Genomic DNA, 27,255 nt, shown 5'->3' with positions numbered 1-27,255 from the left:
GTGATAATGATTGTGGTGATAACAATGACAATAATCATACCAATTCATATTCATTAAAGTCCAGCTAAAGATCACTGAGCACAGAGATAAGCATTCTATTAACAATACAATATCATAGGAATTTTCCAAATTTCTTTGGGAGAATCATCTAAATCCATCCTCATTTAGTTTAGATGTTTAAAACCCTAAGGTATCTTTAAATGTGATTTAGGGCCCCTTACATAGTTCTCAAACATCTTTTCAAAATTAAAACCCCAACTTAAATTATTCTCTATGGGGCTAGAGAACTGGCTCAGAGGTTAAGAGCACTGTCTGTTCTTCCAGAGGACCTGGGTTCGGTTTCCAGCACCCACATAGCAGCTTGAAGCAGTCTGTAACTCCAGTCCACGGAGTTACAGATCATCTTCTGGCCTTTGTAGGCACTAGACATGCATGCAGGTAAAACACTTATACACACAAAAATAAATAAATAATTTTAAATTATTTCCTAAGGACTTAAAGCCTAGTTAAACAACTTGCCTATCATTATCTGCCTTTGTTAGGCTAAACATCATTTCACATCCAGAAAGTCAAAAGATATTGATATTATTTCATACACTCTACTTTTATGAAGAAAAATAATTATGCACATTACTCACTGTGTGTATTTGAAAGGCCAATCCTCAAACCATGAAAAGGAAATGCTATAAAAGCTCTTTTTCCAGTATTTGTGAGGACATAAACTATGATTTACTTCTACACACATCCTGATTTACATAGGAAGGGGTTTTTTTTTGTTTTGTTTCTGTTTTTTACCTCCATCCGATTCAAGTCACAGGGTTGTTGGTTTGCTGGCATTGACTCAGAGTAAGAATCAAATATTGCACACTCCCACTTGGATTTCGGGAAAGCTAGTAAGGAAGAAAAAGAATATGTAAGAATATTTGCTGCAGCCATAGTGGGATTTCTTAGCTGTTAAATATAACAATGAAGTCAGCTCACTCATCTGCACTGCCTACATCCCTCGCTATGGTGAGACAACACTTGAAGGTCCTTACGAGCACAATCTAGTTTTGCCATTTTCATCCTGCCGAAACTGAGGAAGGTAAATGACTTACTTAAGGGCATACAGCTGGCTAGTGACTAGCAGAGGCCAGAACACTTGGCAGTCCAGCTGAAAAGCTCTTGCTCTTGGCAATGAATATTACAACATGGTAGCAATTTACCACGTTGGCTATCACAATATGTTAAGTTTTAATCATACTAAAACAAATTTTAAATGCAGGAATCAAAAAGATGGTTTGAAACTATGAACATTAACTAAAAATACTTCCTTCTAAATATTTCTAGAAATAAGTAAGACACTAAAATAATATATACCAAACATAACTTCATGAAATATTTATCTCTTTGGTTAGTAGGAAAAACAAAAATGAGAGCATGCATTCTTACTGACTGATAATAATAAAATAACATTACAGGTCTTTTCTACTGTACAACAGCAAAAGTAGCTGTTAGCCAGGAAGCTAAGTAACTTGGCAAGAGGAAGAAAGCATGCTATTTGATAAGCTAATTACCTAACATCCAGGTTACTTCTTAGGAGCAGATCCTGCTTTACTACTCTGTCATGAAGTAATTAAGAATGAAATATCACAATGACTTTTAAAAGTTGCTAATATTACAAAGAGGTAAAGTAGACTGGGGTAGATAATAAATAGAAGCTATAAATCAAATCTGTCAAGACACATTGTTAGCAAGTCAATTTTTAATGAAATGCTTTTTAAAACTGAACAGATTATGAAAAACTTGATTGGTGTCTTTGGGAAGCAGTTTCAAGACAGGGTTTGCCTGTGTAGCATCTCTGGCTCTCCTGTAGACCAGGTTGGCTCTGTAGACCAGTCTAGCCTCAAACTCACAGAGATCCACCTGCCTCTGCCTCTGCCTCTGCCTCTGAGTACTGGGATTAAAGGCATGCACCACCACTGCATGGCTCAGTTCTATACTTTTAATGTAATTTTGATTATTAGAGCCTAATTTTGTACCTCTGGCTAACCTTGAATGCACTATTTAGAACAGACTGGCCTTCAACTCACAGAGATATGCCTACCTCTGTCTCCTGAGTGCTGGGATTAAAGCCATGCACCACCACCTGGCAACTGGTGTCATATATTAGTCCTTACTCATCTTTCTACCACTGCTGTACACTGAAGTGCTGGCTGCAATACTACTACCATGTAGGAGCGAATAGGGAGTGAATAGAACGCAGTCCTGTGTAGGAAGCTAACACTTTCAAACACTACAAAAGACAACAATTAGCAGCTAACCCCACCCTATCTTCTATCCCTCCGTGTCCACTGTCACCTCCCCAGTCTGAGTCCTCCTCTGCTCTTGACTTGTTCTGGTCTGTGGTAGGCAACCCATAGAATCATTGCAGACAAGAAATCTAATTTTATCACTTACCTGCCTAACACAGGCCAGTGCTATTGCTCATGGTATGCTTCCTGCTTTTCTCCTCAGCCTCATCCTGGCCTCTTCTTTGTTCTATACACTCCAACCACTGAGGCTTGAAGTTTCTATCCCTTCTTGGGTGTTCCAAACCCCTTCTCAGTACCTCTCAGCATACCTGCTGCTCTTCTCTTCCCATACCACAGAGAAAATACAGTTCCTCTCACACAAGAAAGACTCAAAATATTTTAACAAAAGTTTTCTTCAGGAATCCACCCAGTTACCCAGACAGGAAAAAGTGTTAAAAAGGGCTCATGGAGAGTACACCAAAAAATGCAATATAACCTTACAATTTTGTTCTCTAATTGGGCAAAGGGAATAGTTCTATGATTGTAAGTAAAATGGCATGTGATAAAATTCCTATCACCTTACTAAAAAGACAACCTTCTACTTTTAAATTACCTTACCCAAAACCACTTTGAGATACTAGGCTATGTTTCAAGATGAGAAGCTTGTAGTCAGCAGTATAAGATCTAGTTTCTATCAACAGTGGGATTTAGTATTTACTGCCCATGACTGTCATAAAAAAAAGAGAAGTGATACTGGTTCTAAACCACCCAGAGGGCACCGGAAACAGAAGAACAGATGGTTCATACTTCCCTATAACTCATATTCTAACATGTGAAAGTCTGACTCAAGTTAAAGAAAGTATCTTCAGATGGCAAGGGCTCCCTGATGTCCAGATATCATCTTAAGAAATAAGAGTTTGTTATTAGGCCTCTAAGAAAAATAGCTAAGGTTTATGGTGTATAATGAGACCATACCTGCTTGCAAGTACTCTGGCTGCAAAGTCGGAGGCAGGCCCTCTGGCAGTGGGTAGCCGTTCTTTCGTGCTACAATGAGATGAAATGCAGCACAAAACTCAGGCAAGGTCAGGGCTCCATCACAGTCAGCATCACTGAGTTCCCTAGAGATAAGAGATGTCATGAGTACCTGTCATGCAGCATCAGCCTCAAACAGACACACACAGATCCCAGATTCCTGCCCATGGCCTGTGGTATCCTCCAAGTTTCCTAGGCAAACCAATGTGAAATCCCAAGGGGCACTCGGAGGAAGAAAACAAGCTGCTCTTTGGCAGTATCATCAGTGGCACTTTGTAAATAAAAACGGAAATTCTTCAAGCTCTTTGATAGGTCTGCTTTTCAACACTGAGGCAAGGCATAAGAGAACTCTAGGGAGAAAAGAAAGAAAAAAAGTGATGCCTGGGGTTCTGCAGTTACCTGACAGTCGCTCGATAAGTGCAGGCTGTGCAGTGTGAAGAGTGCTGGACTTAACGTGGAAAAGAGTCAAGGAAGTAGACACTCAGCCACTACGGGTTTCATTCAGAGCCTGGACATGGGCACTTGGGGTTTGTTTTGTTAGGTTTTAAGGAAAAACCTTAATGTTTTCAAATAGCGTGCATTTTGGTAGCAAGTTAGTCTCTGTATGAGAACTTGTCAGAAAGTTGGTCCAGCACTTGGGAGGCAATGGCAGGAGGATCAAAAGTTCAAGACTAGCCTTGACTACACAGTAATTTCAAAGTCAGTCTGAAGTACATGGGACCCTGTTTGAAAACACAGAGACAAGAGACAGGATGGGGTGAGGGAAGAAGAAAGAGGGAAGAGATGGAAAGGAAGAAAGGAACAGAGAAAGCAAGAGACAATGAGAGCAAGGGGGACAGAGAAAACAAGAGAACCAGAGAGAGGATGTGTGTATAGAAATACAAACAGGTTCAAGAAACACTGGTTGCTCATGTTTTAATATAAAAGTACCAACTAGAAAAGGCTGAAACTGGCAAAGACAACCATGAGGAAAGGGAGTCTTGGAAAAGGCTTGTCATCACTTCAGTCACTGTCTCTCGCTAAAAGACACAAAAGAAACCTACTTGACAAAAGAACTAAGATCTGTTAAGCACCGTTATCTCTGTGGTGTACAGACACAAGCATACTTGTATTAGGACAAGTATAGAGAGAGACTCGTGTGAGACTGTACTAAAAAGATGTTGCTATTGGAAAAGTAAAAAAAATAATCTGTAACTTTGCTTCAGACCATTCGCATCCTCCTATCCCCCCTGAGACTCTTGCTCTAATTCAGAATGCATCAGCCCTGAGACAGCTGCTCCCCGGGGTGAGGCATCTGGGAACTGCTTCGGATGCTGGACAGAGAGTATGCCATTTAGCCTTCATGCATTTATCTCAACAAAAAGACAGGAAGCCTCACCAGGCAAGGCTGGGAGTTCTGCCAAAACAGACTATATTCTTTTTTAAAATGGTCATTTTTCCCTACCCTTAAAATCTTAACATAAGTCCTGTTGCAAAAAAAAAAAAAAAAAAAAAAAAACTATACTATAAAAAGCCAGACTATATGTATATGGCTGAAGAACCTAAATCCAGCTCAAAATCCCAGCTACACTGGCATGCACGGTATGACTGGAATAATTTTTCAACAATATTGCACAATATGTGGTGTGCGATCCTAAATTCTATCATGATTTTGTAATGCCTCATGAAAAAGCATTACATAAATATTCCAATGTTTTAATATATATTTATAATCCACAAAGGCAGGAGTTTATGGGGCTGAGCATTTTCATAGATGCAAAGAGAACCATCTGGAGCATTGCAGCACCGCCCTCCTGGAGCTACAACTGTGGCAGGCCTCAGTAGCAAGGCAGAGCCGACACTGCAGCTGCAAATGCTGAATTAGGGCCCAGCTGTGAAACACCTGCCAAATTTACAAAGTTCACAGGCATCTAGAATAGACAAATTTCACTTCATTCCAAAATGTTCTTGGACCTTCTTTTCACTCTACCTCATAAAATATTATGAAGAATGGCTTTTCAAAGTCTTCTGGATTCTTGCCTCACACTAAGTGAAAAGATATATATAAAAATAAAATATATGATATAGTATCTCACATGTGCACAGCTGCCTAGACTGAAATCAGAATGACAAAGAGTAATAAGTAGGCAATTACTTTCGCATATATATGTATGTCCGTGTATGTATGCCATATGAATACAGTGCCCTAAGAGACCAGAAGAGTATTGAATCCCCTGGAGCTGGAATTATCAAGTAGTCGAGAGTGATATATGGGTGCTGGGAACCAAAAATCTGCTCCTCTAGAAGAACAGTCATCTCTCCAGCCTGAGGAAATTACTTCTAAACTAAGTAGCTAACCCTTAGTTTATAGTGTACATCTGATACTGTTCATTGTCTTTTTCATATGATTATTTAATCTTCATAGCAACAAAACCTCGAGTTCTACTCACTTTCAATATGTTTTTAAAAATCATTCAAAAATAAACTTTTCAGGGCTGGGAGTGTGGCTCATCAGTGGAGCACTTGCCTGGTATGTGTGATGTCCTGGATTCAAACCTTAACACCAACAAAAAATTGAAAAACCAAACTTACTTGAGAGGCTGAGGCATAGCACTTGCTACAAGTCTGAGGCCAGTCTGGGCTACACAGTGAGTAGGTCAGCCTGGGCTACAGAGTGAAACTCAGTCTCAAAGCAAACAAAAATCACATCCCTTTAAGACTTTCAAAAGCACTACAAGATGAGCATATGATACCACTTGGCAGTAATCATACTCACCAGATATAAGAGAGTTCTGGGATGGAGAGCTTGGATTTGGTGAAGAAGTTCTTGGCCACAGACCCTGCCAAAAGCCATTGTTTAAATAAGCCATTAGTTCTTTGTCTTGAGCAGCTTCTATGTGCAAGCCAATCACCACTTTTCCATTCAGCAATCTCTACCAAATAACCACAAATGCATTTACTCTACGAGCAACAACAAATCACAGGACTTTCACAAGAGCAGCATGTGGCTTGCCTAGCACCTCTGAGGGCACTGTTGCAAAATGATAAAAAGACAAATAAAAGGAATATAGCATATATAAAAAGAAACAATGACAAAATGCTCATGACAAATACAAACCATGTAAATTTTTCCTTTGCATCTATCAAAACTGCACATTTTTACTAAAAATTCCTAAGAAAACCTTCAAAATTACTTAAGTAAAAATATGTTCAGTTTTATACTTAAAGAATGGAAAGGCAATGCAGAGCATGGCAAATGATAAGCAAAAAGAAAAGGGCATCACTAATTCCACCAGAAACAAGAGAAACAGCTTGAGAAATATTTTTTTTATTTTTTAAAAAGAAAACAAGCTGACTTAGTTGTACATGTTCTCCCTCCTTCTGCTCCTCATTAGGACCTTGGGAGCTCAGTCCGGTGCTCCAGTGTGGGTCTCTGTCTCTATCTCCATCCATCGCTAGATGAAGGTTCTATGGTGATATGCAAGATATTCATCAGTATGGCTATAGGATAGGGTCATTTCAGGTTCCCTATCCTCAGGGGCCCAAGGAACTAACTGGGGACATTGCCCTGGGCATCTGGTAGCCACACCAAGTTCAACACGAAGGGTGCACCCACCCACTGAGACAGTCGGACCGATCTATGGGGAGCTCACCAAGGCCAGCTGGACTGTGACTGAAAAAGCATGGAATAAAACCGGACTCTCTGAACATGGCGGACAATGAGAGCTGACAAGAGGCCAAGGACAATGGCACAGGGTGTTGATCCTACTTCAGGTTCTGGCTTTGTGGGAGCCTAGACAGTTTGGATGTTCACCTTCCTAGACCTGGATGGAGGGGGGAGGACCTTGGACTTTCCACAGGGCAGGGAACCCTGACTGCTCCTGGGACTGGAGAGGGAGGAGAAGAGGAGTGGGGGAAGGGGGAGAGGGGCGGGAGGAGGGGGAGGGAAATGGGAGGCGGGGAGGAGGCGGAAAAGTTTTTTTTTCAATAAAAAAAAAAAAGAAAATAAGCGATCTTTTTTCATTTTACATATCAATCCCAGTTCCCACTCCCTCTCCTCCTCTCCACTCCTCAGAGAGGAACATTGCTTTGTGGAAGGTCCAAGTCCCTCCGTACTATATCTAGACTGAGCAAGGTATCCATCCAAAGAGAATGGGTTCCAAAAAGCCAGTACAAGCAGCAGGGACAAATCCCAGTGCCACTGCCAGTGGCCCCGCAGTCTGCTCCAGCCATACAACTGTCAACCTCATTCAGAGGGACTAGTCTGGTCCTGTGCTGCTTCCTTTCCAGTCCGGCTGGAGTTGGTGAGCTCCCATTAGCTCAGGTGAACTGTTTCAGTGGGTGTCACATCATGGTCTTGACCTCTTTGCTTATATTTTGAGAAATATTTTTGATGAACTTTAACATCCCTTGATGGCACATTGAAGAATCCATCCAGGACTCTTTTCATTGTAAATTTACCTCTGTCGGTTAAAATAGAGCTGTCATCCCACTGTCCCGGCCACACTGCTCTTTCATGCTTCCAGCCCTCAGCACCTTCCCAATTCAAAAGCCTGATTTCTAACACAAGAGAGCATTAAAGCACTAAGTTGTTCTTAACTAAGTCAAAAGTCTCCCACAATAATTACATGTTTTCTAATTGGCTTTAAAACAATAGGAATAGGTGGGAATGTAGTTGGTGGCAGAGTACTTGACTGTCATATGCAAAGCCCTGGAATCTATGCCCCCAGCACTAAAAAACAAACAAACAAACAAAAAACAGGCCAGGCATGGCCTGCACACATTTAACCCCAGCACTTGGTATACAGAGGCAGGAAGGTCTCTGTGAGTTTGAGGCTAGCCTGGCCTATGGAGCAAGTTCCAAAACAGGAAGGGTTATACAGTGGGACACTGTCTCAAAAACAAAACAAAATAAATTTTAAAAATAATTATAATGGATCCTAAAGCAATACTTACTTTCTTCTGATAAATTATTAAGAATCAAAATCAAAGTATGAATAAACCAATGAGCCTTCTTCTCAAAAGCACCGTATCACAAATGTTATCACATGATCTTGGCTACCAATGCAACCAACCACCTTGGGCCACTTGACAGAATTTCATCCTCTTTATAAACTCTTCTACAGTGACCAAGATATAAAGACACTCTCTTCTCCTACCTGTCTGTCTGCTGCTGGAACATCTCTCTTCAAAGCACAGTAGACCCCACCCACTAGCTAGTGCAGGCTTTCACAAAGGAGACTATTGGACCATAGAGTCTCGAAAAAGTTAAGTGGACGGCACTGGGAAGCTGACTGACAGCTATCAAGTTCAGCATTGTCCCAGATGCTACCAGCTAAGGAGAAAGCCTGAGTGCTCTCTCCTTTGAGTGTCAAGTGAGATGTGCTCATGTACTTGCACTCCAGCTTTACCATCAAGCCACCGGAAAAAGAGACTCCATATATATATATATATATATATATATATATATATATATATATATAAAGTCTAGGATTTATAAATCTAGAGAAAGAAAGTACATTAATAGTGTCCTAGGACCAGGAGGTGGAGAAGACAGGAGTAGGGAATAACTGCTACTAAGTGGGTGGATTATAGAGGGCTGATGGAAAGGTTCTAAATTTGGGTTATGAATCTAGTCTGAAACTGAACTAAAACCACTGACCTGCAAGGTTTAAATGTAAGTTTTATGGAATATTAATTATGTCAACTAAGATGTTTATTTTAAAAGATGTTAACTAACTGTCATTAAGGGATGTCTTCATTATCATCAAATTAAACATTTTAAAGGAACTTAGAAAAAATCAGAAAAATTTGAACAATGAAGACTTCATTTATTAAAGAATCAGTAATTTTTTCTCACATGTACCAGTGAGTTCTGGTTATGTTTTTTAAGAGACCCAAAGATATATCCCATAATATTTTTCAAATCAAATAATCTGGCATGGACTGAGAGGGAATAAAGATAAAGATAAAATTGCTGACACTTGTCCACGGAGATTTGTTTTAGTGGAATGTCAAGTTGTATCTACACATGAAATTTTAAATAAAATAATAATAAAAAGGCTGAAAGAAAATAAAAAAAATACTTCTAACAACTACTTCTTCATATTTGGCTAAATATCTGCATATGTTGTGAAAAGACTTAGTTGAGCAACAGCTAAGGTTATCCCATTGTCAATATGTGTAATCTGGATTTCTGTTTGTCTTTCCTAAATAATAATAGTAAAATTCATTTGTTATTTCTATACTATCCTACCTTCCATAATGCTACTACCACCAATTATCAAAATGATGGTTGCCTTTACATATACAAAAATATATCAATTATATACCTTATTTCATAGAAAATTAGTCTTAATCCATGCTTCACTGTTAGTTTAGAATGATCAAAACCACACTGCTATTCTTTAAAATTGAAGTGTAACATGAAAGTTTTATAAATTTTTCTTCCAGACTCTAACATTTCACTGTTTAGTCATTAGCCTTGTAAAATGTAGGCACATGGGAATTAAACCAATTCCTCTCAGCTTGAATTTACATGAGGGCACAACAGGAATGCAGATATCTGAAAATAATACAGAAGAACTGCCATCGAGAAAATGCTGGCCAGTTTTTCTCTCATATCCTAATTTCAAAAACCAGGGAAGAAAGACTTGAACCAAGGAAATGAGCATGAGCCTAAACTTCTAGGGAGCATAAAACATTAGGAGACCTGAGCTGGAATAATATATTTGTCTTTGCCCTGACTCTAATACAATCAGTAAGCAATTTAAGGTGTCCCTTGGCATTATCATCTACTATTTCAAGTGCTTTCACTGAGAAGATGCAGGGTCTGAACCAAGTTCCCCCAAATTCCCACCTAACCCTTCTGCAACAGCAGAATAATTCTCCCAGGCTCGTTCCCATTTTTTTTCTGCATGACTTACATTTGATAAGGAATTCCACCTTAGAGGAATACAAATCACAATCAGAAAAGGTTGCTATATTCATTTTGTATCAACTGTTTCTCAAGATGTTCTCCATTATTCACATGGGAACCATGTTCCAGGACACCATGTTCTCTCACCTGAAATGAAGGAACTTGGGTCTGGCTGGAGGGACCGGAACTGATTGACATAGTACTCCCGCTGTTCTTCCGTTATCCTCCAGGGCTCATCCGGGTAATTAGTGCTGTTATCCTGCAGTTCTCTCTCCACTGAAAAGGACTTTAAAAACAATGCTCACAGAACCTTCCTTTCATGAGATGAGACTTAAATAGCAATGAAAGTTATTTTGTATTTCTCTTCAATTTTCCTCAAGGGAAGACATATAACTGCCTCATAATAAGAATTAAACCACAATATAAACTATGATAAAAAGTAGATATCAAGCTTTATACTTTCTTGTACCCTCAAAGTTAACACTACTGAACTTGAAACAGTAAATAGTTAAAGACTGATGGAAGTTTTCCAACGTCTTAAAAGATGAGTTTTAAAAGACAACCTTTCTTATCTTCAGCTATTCATCACATTTTGATCCTTTTAGATTATCTAAGTGGATAACAAAATAGTAAGTTTTTTACAGTATGTATGGTAGCCCAAAGCTGATATCAGGAGTCTTCCACAACTGGTCATAACCTCATGTACTGAGACAAGGTCTCTCAGCTGAACCTTCAGCTCTTGTTAAAGCTAGCCTAGCTAGCAGCTTGATTCCAGTCTCCACATCCCAAGAACTAGAACTGCAGGCACGCTACCATGCCAAACAGACATTACATGGGTTCTGGGGATCCAAACACTGCTCCTTGTGCTTGCATAGCAAGTGCTTTATCTGCTGAGCAGCTCACTAGCCTCAGATTCTCTTCTGTTCTGCACAGAATATGGACACAGCTATAACCACATAATCTTTTTGGTTTTTTCTTTTCTTCCTTTTTTGGAGACTAGATCTCACATTGTACCTCATGATAACCTAGAACTTATTAATTTGTAGCCAAAGTTGGTACTGGATTTTTTGCATTTCTGCCTCATACTTCTGGGTGCTGGGGTTATAAGCATGAGCTACAATAAGTGAGTTAATGTTTTCTTTATTCCTGCTGTATTTGCATTATATAAATCCAGGTGTCAAATTTTTCAAGCGATACCCATGTCTCTGGGTCCTACATAAGTGGCAAGTCAGCATCACTGAATCTGTCCTTCACATGTGTGAGTTGGGAATACTTACTAAATATAAAGTTGAGTTGTGGGAACTACCATGGTATTTCCATCAGCAGGGTAACAAGAGGGTGCATCAAACCTGCCACTAGAGGGCAGGCATGCCAAATTTGAAGATTTAAGAGCTCAGAAGTTCAGAGACCCAATAGAGGAGAAAACAACAGCTATACTAGGCTCTGGGAACGGAAGCCAAATGGAAGTGTAGAAAGAAACATCTAGGGCTTTTCTCCATCCTTCCCGTCTACACCAAGAACACATATTTTTACCAAAGGCCATGTCCATTGAACCAAGAGGTGGCCACAAGGAAGGCAAAAGTAAACTAGGCAGAAGGAAGAGAGGTTCTTCTTCTTCTTCGATCTCCAGGACCAAAACACAAGCCTATGAGACTATCTGCTGTTCTCATAATAGTCCACCTCCCCTAACTGGCCCGCAAGACTCTATAATCCATGCTACTCTTTGCTCACTTGGTAGGTTTCCAACTGCCCATGTGCTCAACATGTCTGACCGATCAAACTTAGCTCTTCTTCCCAGAAAACTCTTCCTCTGGTGACAGGCTGACCAAATCCCCCCTTTCCCACATCCTTCTGCTCCAAAGGGCCATCTTCATATCCCTACCATGCCCACACCCATGCTTACACCCTAACATAGGTCATTCCTGTCCCAACAAGTCTATTACAAAGCTAAGGTCAGCAGGCACATGTGGATGAATGACCTGACCCATATCTGGTATCATCTGACTAATATGGAATAAAAGTGCATGTGCATACAACACACTGACATCTGAGACACTTTGGCATAGAGAGCTCTTTTCTTGAAAGAAGAACTTCTGTGAGATGTTCATTCTTAAAGATATAAATAATAAATATACAGACCAACAAGCAGAGAAAGTAAACCTGAACATATATACAGCCAGGCCATGATTCCAAGTAAGGGCCAGGTGCAATTTAAAGGTATGAAAAAGCCAGAAGAACCTTGAGATTGAAACAGAAGAGATATAGAGATGGGAGTGTGGTGCATGACTATAATCCCTGCAACCAGGAGGCTGAGGCAGGGGATTATGAGTTCAAGGCCAAGCTTGGCTGTATAAAGAATTCAAGTTCTACATGGTAATAATGTATCTCAAAAACTAAGAGTAAAAGGTAAAAGAGTTATAAGGTTGTTAGGAGCTAAAAGACAAGTGAGCAGTGGGACAAAGGGAGATCTAAAAGACCCATAATGGAAGAAGGAGTATGAAGACAAAGAAGAGAAGCTGAGTCTGCAAAAGCTAACCGATTAGAACTACAGGACTGTGGAAAGACTGGGATGTTGCAGGTCCAGAGGCTAGTTACCAAATCTTGGGCTAAATTCTAGCCCTCCAGATAGCTAATCCTTGCTCACTACCTTTTTGTCAGAACTAATATCTTGGGACTAATAGTTAAAACCCTTTTAAAAACTATTAACTTAGCAGACTACTAGTTTCTACCAATTCAAAAGCTAAGACTGTCAACAGATGTCATCCTGAGCCTATCAAAAAGCTTCTTCCATCTTGCTGTACCTCCATCTCAGGTGTATCCACTAATGTAATTTAAACTTGCCTTGATTTATAGCTTTCTTTGTTCTGTAAAACTATAAAAACATCATGAAATTGTTTCGATGTTACAACATGGAATTTGAGGTAACATAAATCTGTGTTCCATGTTCCCAGGCCATGGCCACTCAAAATGGCTACAGAATAAACTCAAATTCTCTTTTAAAAATATACAGAGACAGAGAGACAGAGAGAGGGAGGGAGGGAGAGAGGGAGGGAGAGAGGAAGGGAGGAAGGGAGAGAGGGGGAGAGGGAGGGAGGGGAGAGAGAGGGAGAGAGGGAGGGAGAGGGAGAGAGAGACAGAAAGGGGGAGGGAGAGGGAGAAAGAGAGAGAGGGAGGGAGGGAGAGAAAGGGGGAGAGAGAGAAGGGGAGGGAGGAAAGGAGGAAGGGAGGGAGGGAGGGAGGGAGGGAGGGAGGGAGGGAGGGAGGGAGGGAGGGAGGGAGGGAAAGAACTCAATCCCTACAGGGACTGGCAAGAAAGAGCTGACAGCACATAAGACTGACAACCTCAGTTTGATCCCCAAAGCCCACATGGTAGAAAAACAGAACTGATGCCCAGAGGTTGTCCTCTGACCTCCACACAAATGCCCTCACAAATACACACATACTTAAAAATGTTTTAAAAGAAAAAACTATTAAAGGAACTTCAGGATTGTCAATATGGCTTGATATGGTAAAGATGCATGCTGCCATGCCTGACAACCACAGTGCGATCCTCAAGACCAATCTGGTAAAAGAAAGAAACCAAACTAGCTTTTCCAAGTTATCCTCTGACCTCTACATATGCGTTATGACACAGACACACACACACATACACTCACACACACACACTTAAAATTAACAAATTTTAAAGAAAAAACCACCAGGCTACTCTACTCCTTATCGCTCTCTCTCTTTTTTTATTCCCATGAGAACATAAACCACTCATTTCTAAGAAAGCATAAAGTGCCAAGGAACATTCTTAGTTCCTAGGACCCAAAAGGTCTTATAACAAAGGGAAGGCATCTGAACACTATGGTGCTTTAGTCACCTATATTAAACCTGCTAACCTGTGTCCCCTGTTTACCAATTTATTTAACAAACTAAGTTATTTGAAGATTTTTTTAAAGAAATACTATTTGATAACCATGATGAATACTACATAATTTGAGCATTTCAAATAATTTTAAGTATCGTTGCACGATTTCAAGAGCTAGAACTCTGCCAAATCATGCTTTATCCCATGTACAGTACCTAGCAGAGATATCAGAGATGCACAAGAGTATGTCAAGTCTACTTTCATTACCGAGCTTAGCCCCTGACTGCATCTTATACTGAAACAGATATGGAAACACTCACGGCTCTATACTATTCTCTTTTTCATTTATTTTCCTTTTATGTGTGTGGGTGCTTTGCCTGCATATATGTCTCTGCACATGGGTACAGTGTCCTCAGAGGCTAAAAGAAGGTATTGGATACCCTGAGACTGGAGTTATAGATAGTTATGCACAACCACGCTAGAAATCAAACTTGGGTCCTCTGAAAGAGCAGCCAGTGCTCTTAACTCCTGAGCTCTCTCTCTCTAATCCCTCTAAACAATTTTAATGAGAAAAAACTTTTCCTCCTACTGGCTTGCCTCTCTCAGCTCCGATATGAAGGTGTGTACCTCATTGTATTTTGTTATGCCATATTCAGTTGATATCCCTGGGAGGCCTGCTCTTTTATGAAAGAAAACAGAGGAGGAATGGATCTGGGGGAGGGGGAGATTGAGAAGAGAGGAGGGAGGGGAAACTAAGGTCAGGATATATTTATGAAAGAAGACTTTTTAAAAAACCTGTACACATATACAAAGTGTGTGTGTGTGTGTGTGTGTGTGTGTTTTCAATGAAGTCACACCACTTGGAGTGATAATATCCCTCCAAATAGCCATACCAGGCATGGAAATTGATGGTCAGGGAAGTTTAGGAACACCTCCAAAACAAAATAGGCTATTGCCATTGCCCTTGGTTGCCTCCCAGAATTTGAACATAAGACCCCACTATTGAAGAGACCACACATTTGAGACATAGGACTTGGAGAAATAAAGCTGTAACTGATTTAGAAGCCTACTCCCTGAGGGCTATCTCTCATAGTACCAAAAGAATATATGCAAATTGCCGAAGGAGAAAAGCATTCTAACCAGTTGTGATGCCTATGAACCATGACAATGACCAGAATGGTAAGATATCCTGAAAGATGTAATAGTGGTACTCATAACTTGGGAATACCAATAGCTGCCTAATTGAACAGAAGTCCCACTCAATAGGCGGGAATTAATGTCTGGTACTACAAACCTAGTCAACTAGGTATGGCTCGCGAGGCAATGAGACCTGGAGGAAAACCTACTGCTGCCACTTTCCTAACTGCATAGTAAATACTTCTCCTTATACCCAGAGGGAAGTGTAGCTCTCACCCTCATCAAAGAATCTTCTCTTTGAAGCAGACAGAGACCACTGCAGAAAGCCACAACTAGTCAGAATGCAGCAGACAACTGCCTATGAGATGTCCAGACCCAGCTGATAAATCTACAACACAACTCTACAAACAAGGCTCAGGAAACAACAAGGATTAGGGAGCAGAAAGATTTTTAAAAGCCTAGCACTAGAACATACACTGACAGACTGACTCTTCCAAAACTGCACCCAGGCCATCTCAACAATACGGTAGGTACAAACAAGAGCTGAACAGAGACAACACCATTTGGCATGCCAGTGTGAACTAGGGAGACCTCACAAGCCTTCACACCTAGATAAAGGGCTACAGATAATTAATGAGTGCTGAGAGATGTAGAATAGTGTTCCCCAAGGATAAGCTCCCTAACTGGCTATCAGACTCCAAATGGTCATCGATAAAACATGCATATTAGAGCAACAATAAATGAATTAATCAGGCTATATTTATATAATTAAATGATTATATGTATACACATTAACAATAGTAATTAAAGAAAACGAGGCTGAATTTGAAAGAGTGGGGGGACATGGGAAGAGTTTTGGGAGGAGGGAATGACAGAAATACAGTACTCTTACGAAATTCTCAAAAAATAAATAAAAATATATTAAAAAATGAACTGGGTTTTAGGGAGTGGGAGGGAACTGCAGGAGGAAATGGGATGTAGTTGTGATCATTTTGTTGTATACATATATGAAATCCTCAAAAAGAAAGAAAAGTTTAAAATAAAAAGAAAAGTTTGATGTTTTTAAGGTTTGAGCACTGTCAATTATGAGCTCTGTCTGTATGTGACTTATGGTCTAATCTTTGTGGGAGTTTTGTGTTCCGTATCTACTGAGTTACTTCAAGAACAGATTGATAATGGCACTCAGAGGGAGAAATGACTTCCCATACTTCAGGAAGGTGAAATATTCCCCAAAACTGACCCATTAGAAGAAGAAAAATAAGTCAGACTTCATTGTATAAACAGTGACATGTTCACTCACCCATTCAACAGACACTTTTTGAATACCAACAAACCCAGACCTTAGTTGCAGGAAACATATTGATAGACAAACATATTCTTTTCCTCAGAAAGTGGAATGCCCAGTAAGGAAGAAATGTAAACAGGCAATCTCAAAACAGGAAGGGAAGTGTTTTGATAGCATGAGGTACCCTGGTCTTTCCTACTGATCCCCACACATATCAACATGAGTAGGAGACGTGTGAGAAATGTAAGTCCTAAGGTCTAACCCCAATCTCCTAATGAACAAGACAGTCAGTGAGTAGGACTCAGGACGATTCAACCCTCTGGGTGATTCAAAGCAACCTCAAGTATAAGAAGGAAAGCCACAGTACATGCAGGATAAGGCAAACAAAGAAAGTGGCCTTCACAAAGACATCAAAACATTAAATTATCATATCCTAGAAGAGGCTCCATTTTGGGTAACATAAACACTTCCAGTGCATCAGGGATGTGGGTGGAGTTACCTCAATATGGTTCAGGTGGAAAGTAGAGCTCATAGTTAACAGACATAGACAGGAGTGAACCACAGATAATATTCAACAGGACAATCAGATAATCAGATTCAAGCACAAAAAGATCCTTTCATTGAAAATGACTCAGGAAGACTAAAGACAGGAAGGACATTTACAACCATTTGAACAACTGAAGCCAGAGACAAATGTGGTTTTGCAGGTAAGGAGGGCTAGGAAAGAACTGGAAGAGAACAGAACCCACGCGTCACCATCAGGACAAAAGGCCCACTCCAGAACTGAAATGGCAAACTAGTGTCTCTTTATTAGTGGCTAAGGGCCATCTCACTGCAGGACCCAGACACAGAGAATCATCACTTCTGAGGTGAACCCCAATCAACCACAGCAATCAACATGGTGTTATAAATAAAGACCTGAAAAGTCCGTCACTTAAAAGAAAATAGCAAAGACTGAGGGCACTGAGAAGTGGGAGTGGACATTCTGTGGAGACTCAGCCATCCAAACAGAAGCCAGGACCAGAAAAGGTTCTACCTTCAAGCACATCCTAAGAAGCCTGCCTACTTCAAGTCTAGCTCTATTGGGTTTGTTGGTTGGGCAGAGATATTTGCTGCTTGATGTCAATTTTGAACTCTGTCAGTATTTTTAAGAAAAAAAATCTGTGAATAACCAGGTGTGGTGTTACACGTCTATCATCCCAGCACTCTGGAGGTAGATGCAAGAAGACCAGGAGTTTAAAACAAGCACTGGATACATAGTGAGTTTGAAGTCAGACTGAGCTACATAAGATCCTGTCTCCAAAAAGAAAAACCAGAAAAGAACATGAGGAGAAAGAGAATTCATCCACATCTGTATACATAATCTACAAACATATGGCTCATTATTCAGTTTCTCTAGACACAGGAGAATTAGATTTGCTTGTATTTAAAACATTCAACTCCTTGATTTTATTTCAAATAAAATGGAAATATTTGGTGCTGCAAATAATTATCTCTAAGGAAAATGTGCTGTTTGTAATGAAAGAGACATTAAAAGACTCGCTAAAAAGTGATGCTGTTAATAAAATCCCCAAAGGTGAAGTTCACCCTCAAAGTAGCTTAAAAGTCACACAAAGGTGACTAATATGAATTACAAGTATTGTAACTGTAATGTTTAAAGGGCGTGCATACTTTTTCAGCCATAGACCATTTCTGCTTCGACAACAAGATTACCTACCCTAGAGGACTCCTGTAAATGCTACTGCCTCAGAGTTCAGCCATTTCACCCATGAAGGTGGAGTGATTTTAGACTAAACTCCCTTTGAAGTTTTAGCAAAAAACAATAGAAAACTACTTTTAGCCATAATTTTCCAATGTAATTTAGGGCTCTAATTTCACCATCTTAGGTCAATGTTAAACTGCAGAAATCTCTCTGAGTCTAATGTGCAACACAGACTTGCTAGCTCTAAAGAGAATCTAAATTTTCACAGCAATGACTAGTCTGGCAAGATATGCCCACTGGTGTAACATGAATGATAAAAACCCAGAGACAGATATTGGGGTTCAGATTGAAGATCAGAAAAGCAAAGCAGCCAAGGCACTAGAGAGATCTTACCTCTACCAAAGCTCAGACAAACAAAGGGGAGATCCCGCAATGCTCTCCACCAACCTCAGACTCCACACCCCACTGAGTTCCTGTCTCTTCCCCTTTATATTCCTCTCTCTGCCAAGCCATATAACTCCTATCTCCACCTCCCTAGTGTTGGAATTAAAGGCATGTGATACCAAATGCAGGGATCACCTTTGTGTGAGCTCTGTTTCTCTTATAGACAGATTCAATCTTGTGTAGCCCAGGGTGGTCTTGAACTCACAGAGATCCGCCAGCCTCTGTCTTCTGGGATTAAAGGTATGTGTCATCACTCCTTGGCCTACATGGCTGACTAGTATGGCTGCTTTGCTCTCTGATCTTCAGGCAAGCTTTATTAAAACACAAATAATATACCACTATACACTGGTGTAATAGAGGCAAGAATGTTATAGGAGTAACCATCCACTTTCTGGTTGGATTTAAAGGTTACTCCAAAAGACAGAACTCATGCACAATACACTAAACTGGGCCAAAAATCCATGGCGAGCTAGGTTGTATTCCCTAGGAGAGAACCTAAAACTATTATTATTCTGCTAAATGAATACAGTAATAAACTACCTCCTAGATTAGTCTATCTCTCAACTTTCATCAGAGAAGCTTCTTGCTGCAGTAGACAGTGATTAATACAGACTCATAACAGGTCAATATATAAAGAACATAAGACTATGGAGTACTCAGCTCTTAAGGGATAACTACAGAACACCCTGTTCCCAAGGCTCAAGGATCACCATGGAAGAGAGTGTTAGAAAGAATGTAAGAGCCAGAGGTAGACTTCTGAAGTGAAATTATGTTTGACATGACATGACAGTGTCACTGCACACATGAAATCATGGCAACTGTGACTACATGAAGACCTACACAAAATCAAGCCAGCTAAAATGCCAGCATATGTGGGGGAGGGTCTCATGAAATCCCACCGCTAGTTGAGGAGTTATTGGCAAGTGATGGCTGCTGTGGGAGGGAGAGTCAGTTTTCTGGGATACCCATGCTTCAGTAGACTGTCCTTCACCCATGCACATATAGTGTGGATTTAATGGGATTTTTAAGAGAGTATATGGAACTGGTAAGAAATAGAGGTGGGGACATAAGGAGTAGCTGGACAGAAATGAAAGGGGGCAATTTTAACAAAATCTATTTTCAGTCTTGTAATAGCTCTACAAAGCAGGTCCCATTGTTTTCAACTACCAGAACAGGAAACTGAGGATTTGGTAAAGGAAGTAATTAATATACCAAGACCACATGCTTAGCAAATAAAAGAGGCAGAACATGAAAATTTTTTGTCATTAAGCTCTATGGGTGTCTCTTTCTACCTATCCATCCATCCTGTAATAAAGAATTGCCTCCTTTTCAGGAAGAAGCTAATGGCAATACCTAAATGAATTTTGTGGGTAAAGGATTTTCTCTTGAGATGTGAATGACTATGTTAGATTTATATACCCCTCCATCATCTGATACAGTTTTAGATTAAAACTCATAGACTATTAGATTACCCAGAAAACCCCTTTTTAAGCACATAGTTTTTGTAGGTGAGCAGCATTTGGCATGTTTTCACTGTTTAAAGAATCTGGATGTAAGGCTGCAGTGCATATATTCAATTGGTTTACTGTTATTTTCATATGTCACAATGACACAATTTTGATAAACAAACACTTCTTTAGCAACCACTGTCTTCAATTCTTCCACAAGAAGCCAAGGTCTTCCAGAAGGAAAAATGCCCTTTGCAATTGTCAGGGTTTTTCTTTTTGCTTAGAAGAGAAGCAAGAAAAAAATAAGAAATCAGCAGTAAGAAGAGACTTTGTTAAGGCTATAGCCTTTCAGAAATACTGCAGCAAGGTTCCACCCCCAGCCTTGTAGGTCAGGTCAAGGCTGCCCGTCTTTGCCAGAATGTTCTTCCTTTAACATTCAAGATAGCCTAAGGCCAGATGGGAAACAGATGCTCCAAGAATAAAGGCAGCGAACAGGAAATACTGAGATTTAGGCTACAGACCCAAGGTACCAATGAAGAAGTACACAGACTGGCATCCAAATTTGGGGTGGCCCCTTATTAACAGTTAACTTCAAAGCCACCTGTTTCCTACACCTAAAAGGCAATCCCAAAGTCCACAGGGGCCTATCTTGATCTCTAGCCTCATATCCCTCCCACTCCAGGCTCTAGTCACACCAGCCTTCCTTTAGTTCAAGTATATCTGTTCTCTTTGTGATATATAGCAGACCTACTCATTGAAAATACATTTTACCCCATCTTAGCATAACTCGTGCTGCACAGGCTGCCTAGTTAAAAAAAAAAACTGCAGTGCCCAAACACTTGCAACTCGAATTTGAGACAAGACGTGGGCTCCACTAAACAAATACACCCATGGAAGCCTGACTCAGATCCAAGTTACAGGGTGAGAGAAGCAGTGAACAAGGCCTTCGTGTGGCTTGTTGAGGTCACACACATTGCGGAAGCAGAGCTAAAACAATGGCAGCATTTCCCAATCCTGTAGCTTTCTGATTGTGGCAGAGGCACGGTTCCCTTTGAAGCCTGGCTGATCAGTGAGATTTGAGGTGTTGTTCCTATAGGCTTAGAATTTCTTCAGGTCTTTCAAAGATTTAATTACTTATCCAATCTTCCTGCTATAAAGCACTTTTGCTAAACTAGACAAAGGAGCTGCTGTTGTCCACAATTAAGAACCTGCCCAGTGAATGCCTCGCCAAGGCTCTTGCCACAACATGAAAGATTCCTATCCCCACGTTGAGTTCCATCCTTGCTTGGTCAACTTAAGTCCTACCTCGTGCTTCACAGCTCAACTTGAGCATCAATCACTTCTTTGGGGAAGTCTCCCTTCACTTTGTAGTATATGTTGGGTTTTTCTGTTACATGCCGCTAAAATACTGCTTTATCTTTGCAGTGATTCTCAGTTTTCAATTCTACATATAAATGAGACTGTATGACTTGAACTCATCTCCATAAGTTGGCCACAAGTGCCTTGAGAACAAGTTTGCAGTCCTCAATATAACACTGGAATGATTGCTGACTCGAGAAAGGTATTTAATAAGATTTCCAAATGGATGGATGTAATAGTGTGCAAGACTGTTGGAAAGACTGAAAGGCCAAGCACAGCATTGCGACTAAATCTACACTCAATCGGTGTCACTACTGTTGTTGGGGGAAAGCCATGACACTACTGCTCCCCTCACCTCAGGAAAAATACTGATGGGTCAAGGGCTAAAATCGTGTCCTTATAAAGGAGGCTTGCACATTAACAGCCTAGTCTATAACCAAGACCAAAGAGTCCTGGAGAGTAATCAGAAACAAACACCAGTCTTAGCTCTACTTTTACAAAGTGCTCTTTAAGATCCTGCATTCAGAGCTGGAGAGATGGCTCAGAGGTTAAGAGCAGTGCCTGCTCTTCCAAAGGTCCTGAGTTCAATTCCCCGCAACCACATGGTGGCTCACAACCATCTGTAAAGGGGTCTGGTGCCCTCTTCTGGCCTGCAGGCAGACACACAAACAGAATATTGTATACATAATACATAAATAAATATAAAAAAAAAGATCCTGCATTCAGTTGGGTGCCCTCAGCTACATCTAAAACACTAAATTAGAGGAGCTCCTATCTATCAAATCAATGTGCAACCTAACTATACCTCAGAAAGTTCAGGCTACAATAAACCTTTAGTGCAATGCCTCATGCCTTGTGTGAAAGCACTAATGTCACAAATAGAATGCACTCATTTGCATTTATTTATAGTCTAACCACCCAGTTGTAATATCATTAAATCTATGGCTATCATCTATTACCGTTTTCTCAACACCCACTATCTCTAAATGTAAATGCTTTCAGGCCTTATGGCAATACTTTGATCAGTTCTGATAATTGCTGAATTAATACCTTATTCCTACAAATATCCTTCGCCTTCTCTCCCAGAAATGTGTTTCCCTGGAGTTTTCATTCGGTAACCCAATATTTCTTCAGTATTAGCATCTTATAATAAAAAAAATCTTTTCGCTTTTTATATTAGAGGTAACTACCAGCAAAGAAACAGAGCAAATAGCATTTCTAATTTTCAATAAGTATGGCCATGGGCCAGTCCCATGGTGGCGCACGCCTTTAATCCCAGTTCAGGAGGCAGAGGCAGGCTAGAATAATGGCTAGAAAAATGGGAAAAGAACTATAAATAAGCAAAGGCAACAAGTAGACAGGAGACTTGATACTACAGAAAACAGGTCCTACTTGTGGTCATAGTGCCATTCAACTCTCTATGGTTTGTTTTTTTTTTTTTTTTTTTTTTGGATTTTTCAAGACAGGGTTTCTCCGTAGCTTTTTTTGGTTCCTGTCCTGGAACTAGCTCTTCTACACCAGGCTGACCTCGAACTCACAGAGATCTGCCTGCCTCTGCCTCCCAAGTGCTGGGATTAAAGGCGTGCGCCACCACCGCCCGGCTCTCTATGGGTTTTACAGTGAGGCAAAATACCCATCACATACACAAACCTCTTTAGTCCTTAGGGCATGGTATAGAAGTCCAGCTACAGTTTGGTGTACAATGGAGAATGGATCTGGTAAACATTATCTCAAGTCAATGGGCACATATATAAAACTATAAAATGATCAGGACAGTTCTACCTCTGTACTCAGACACACACATTCTCTTCCTCCCTATCTTCTACTTTAGGTAGAGGGAGAGAACTAAACAAACAAGACAAAGAGGCTACACCTACTATCTCTAAGAACAAATAGCCTTTTAACAAGAATCTATACCTATAAACTAAGTGTGGTAATTTGAATAAGCATAGCCTCTAAAGCTTCACATATTTGAATACTTGGTCCCCGAGTGGCACTATTTGAAAGGATTAGGAGCTCTGGCCTTGTTGGAGAAGTACATCACCAGGGGTGGGCTCTGAGGTTTCAAAAAGCCCATTCCAAGTCCAGAGTATGGCCTTCCTTCCTGCTGCCTGTGGATCCTGATCTGGAACTCTCAGCTACTTCTCCAGCACTATGTCTGCCTGTGTGCCACCATGCTTCCCATGGACTCTGCAACTGTAAGCCAGCCCTGATTAAATACTTTCCTTTATAAGAGTTGCCATAGTCATGGTGTCTCTTCACAGCACTAAAACACTGACTAAGACACTAAATAATTCAATTTTGTTATCATAATCATATAACCAAGAGATTCTCATTGTCCAGAGACCTAATGGTCTATGGAGCAGTGTTGTAGGGAGCTGCGGGCCTCTTCCCACAGCCCGGCTCCCTGCCGCCCAGCTAGCTTTACCCAAAATAACAACACACGCATTGTATTCTTTTAAACACTGCTTGGCTCATTTCTATTCATGTGTGTAGCACCCCAAGGTGCGCTTACCGGGAAGATTCTAGCCTACGTCCATCCTGGGTCAGAGCTTCATCGCGCCTGCTCTGGAGCACAGCGGCATGGCGTCTGCCCCAGAGAGGAGAGCTATCGAGTCTGCCTGGGAGAGGGGAGCATGGCGTCTGCTCCAGAGAGCAGAGCTGTCAAGTCTGAGCTCACTTCCTCTTCCTCCCAGCATTCTGTTCTGTTTACTCCACCCACCTATGTTTTAACCTATGAGGGCCAAGCAGTTTCTTTATTTTTAACCAATGACCTTCCTCCATCAGAGCAGAAAAGAAACTTGGGTCCCTAACCTCCTTCAAGTGCCTCAAGTGCCCACAATCTATATTTGACCACATAAGCAGCAGTTTTCCATACACCTTGCAGAATCTCAGGGATCTAAAATGTCAGTTTATGGTTTCAGGCTTAAGAACGTTAAATCAATACAAAGCCATAAACAGCTCAGACAAAATTTAAAAAAAAAAAAAAAAACTTAAGATATGAAGACACTATCCACAGTAAAGGATACTTGGGAAGATGGTGCAGGACAATTGTCTATATTCTGCCAATTATGTTTTAAATAAACTTTGATTGGCCAATAGCCAGGTAGGAAGTATAGGCGGGACAACCAGACAGGAATTAGAGGCGGGTCAATGAGAACAGGAGAATTCTGGGAAGAGGGAAGCTCCCTCTGCAGTCCTGTCCAGACACAGAAGAAGCAAGATGTGACTATGCCACTGAAAAAGGTACTGAGCCATGTGGCTAACACAGATAAGAATAATGTGCTAATGTAAGTTATAAGAGTTAATAAGAAGCCTGAGCTAACTGGCCAATCAGTTTATGATTAATGTAGACCTCTGTGTGATTTCTTTGGGACTTAACAACTGCGGGAACCGGGCAGGAGAGAAATCTCAGACAATAGGAAGAACTCCATAATGTTAAGATATTTCAATTCACTAATAGATATGCTAATTAGTATACAAACATTAGCATTTTTCACATAGGATGACAAAGGTTTATAAGTTTGTTAGCATGTTATATCTACAAAGGTATCAGAAAAGATACATCTTCTACATTATGTTAGATGTATAAATTGCTACAGTTTATAATATAAAAATTTCCATAAAAATTACCAAAGTGTAGACATTTTCACTAAAGAATTCTATGCCCAGGAATTGAATCCATACAACTGCATACAATGCTACACTTGCAAGAGCTAGATGTTAGCAAGAAGAGGCCACTCAAATGGATTACAGAAAATGCATACAACAAAATACTAAGAGCTTGTATAAGAAAAACACAAAAAGATAGTCTTTGTGTACTGGCACACAGTTTAAGTAAGAAAAATGCTGAGTATATAACAAATAGGTTGCTTACCACATAGGCAAAAAGCTGAACTACATACTTTGATTACACTACATATAATTATATATGCATTTGAATAAGATTTTAACACAATATTAAGTAAAATAAGATATTTTTATATAATTATACAAAAGACATGGGTCACAGTTGTTTCTATGATGGGTACTTAGAAGGTAGGAGTTAGAAGGATATTTTTTTACACTGCACCCTTTTCCAATATTTGACTTTGTAAAAATCTTTAGGCTCTGAGGACTAACCACCTTAAAAGCACACAACACACAGCCCCAAAATAACATCTGTAATGTAGTACTCACTGTATAATATGAAACAACCCAAACTTCAGAGTTCCCTCCCCATGGCCCTGTTAGGAGAAAACTTGACTATGAAGTGGTTCATTTGTTCCCGCATAAGTTCATTTAACTTAAATCATTCATAAGCAAGTACATCACCCTGACTTACACGGAAAGTACAAGTAAACACAAGAAGTAAAGGTAGAAATTACATTATGCTAAAGTAGCCACCATGGCTCTTCAATAGTCAGGATGAATGTTCTCAGACAAGGAGGAAGGAGAAAGATTCAAAAGAAAAGAATAAAAAAAGACCTGAGGTCTAACTCAGCATGCATGGGAGACACACACAGAGAGACCTAATGATGCTTCAAAATCAATTCCTAAAACCCTGGGTGAGTTCTGATGGGCCTAAGCTGCCTTGTAGGCCACTTCTGAAGCTAACCAATGGCTGAGACAGTGCTTAGCATGTCTTTATTTGATGACTTGCTTTGCTTTTTTTCCCCCATCTCAGCGCACCAACTCCCTCATGAGGCCACTGCAATCACTTTGGCTGGCCTCATCCTAATCTTTTAGCCATTCTCTATGCTCTGCAAGACTTATTTTACCAGAATCCCAATCTAATCCACCCACAAATAATCTTCATAGCACAAAAGAAAAAAAAACAATTATCTCAGTGCCATGTTCACCTCCCCAAAGACTATTTATTTTTGTTCCCATCAAAAGTATTACAGGAACAATTTACCTGTGGCACAAGCAATTCTCTTCTGACCTTCGCCAACAACATTCTAACAGAGACTCATGAGTGTTTCTTTCTTTAATCATCCTTGCATGTTTGCTTTTTACCTTGAGAACTATTCCAAAAGGGCTCAAGGAGTACAGAAAATTTGTGTCTGGCTCTCAAGGGATTGGGGAGAAGCATGATAAAAAATAATGAGAGTGAGAAAAAATATGTATTTGCAAGTAATAAGTGCTTTTCAGTTCAGAAACTTTTACATGAACATACTGCTAACATTAGCTTCTGTACCAGTTTGACACAAAATCTGCAACAAAAATACAGTTCCAAAACCCAAATGCAATGGCAGGCTCCTAAAGAATTCCAAGTTCTGTTTGTCATTATTTTCTCTAAAAAGAATGGTGATAAGGGCTAAGAATGTGCTCCACTGCACTGTTGTGCTCTTCCCTCCAGTAAAAGACATGGCACAGCAAGCTTGCTAAGGTTTCAAAAAGTGAGGGTGGTTTTGTTTAAAACAGAAGGTCATTGTGTTTTCATCAGATGCAGTTGCAAAATATTTCATTTGCCAAACCAGCATCCCTAAAGTCAGGTTTAAAAAAAATAAAATGAGAGAGGTGTATTATGACTGAATGAATTCAAGTGCACATGTACACACAAACATGTGAGCACATACACACACATATTCTATTTGTTTGGGTCTGCATAAAATGTTCTGGGAACAATATAAAAAGATCTAGTTGCATTTATGATGGACATCCATAATTATCAGATTCCCATTTGTCTAAGTTTCAACAATAAATATACAATTGAGCAATAAACTTTTTATAAGCATGGAAAACAGCAAGAATCACATATATATGAGTGCAGTAGGAAACTCTCATACTACATGCTGTGTCTGGAGAAAAAAAGCAGAGATGTATTCAGGAAAAGGTAGAA

At 40.1% G+C, this 27,255-nt stretch overlaps 1 protein-coding gene across 11 annotated transcripts in view; it reads right to left on the bottom strand.

Annotated features, from left to right (window-relative positions):
* The window catches only part of Reps2 (RALBP1 associated Eps domain containing 2), a 294,750-nt gene that overhangs the window by 144,881 nt on the left and 122,614 nt on the right, over positions 1-27,255 (bottom strand). For all 11 annotated transcript variants that reach the window (XM_057759194.1, XM_057759200.1, XM_057759196.1 and 8 more), the window contains 4 exons: positions 10,351-10,489; positions 6,061-6,124; positions 3,249-3,391; positions 796-890 (listed from right to left, as the gene is read on the bottom strand). In XM_057759194.1, coding sequence (XP_057615177.1) covers positions 796-890; positions 3,249-3,391; positions 6,061-6,124; positions 10,351-10,489 — 441 coding nt within the window. The remainder of the gene's footprint in view (positions 1-795; positions 891-3,248; positions 3,392-6,060; positions 6,125-10,350; positions 10,490-27,255) is intronic.

Source organism: Chionomys nivalis, chromosome X (genome assembly GCF_950005125.1).
Source record: "Chionomys nivalis chromosome X, mChiNiv1.1, whole genome shotgun sequence".
NCBI classification, from domain to species: Eukaryota; Metazoa; Chordata; class Mammalia; order Rodentia; family Cricetidae; genus Chionomys; species Chionomys nivalis.
The sequence above is the reverse complement of the archived record's forward strand: the minus strand, read 5'-3'. Positions and strand labels throughout refer to the sequence as shown.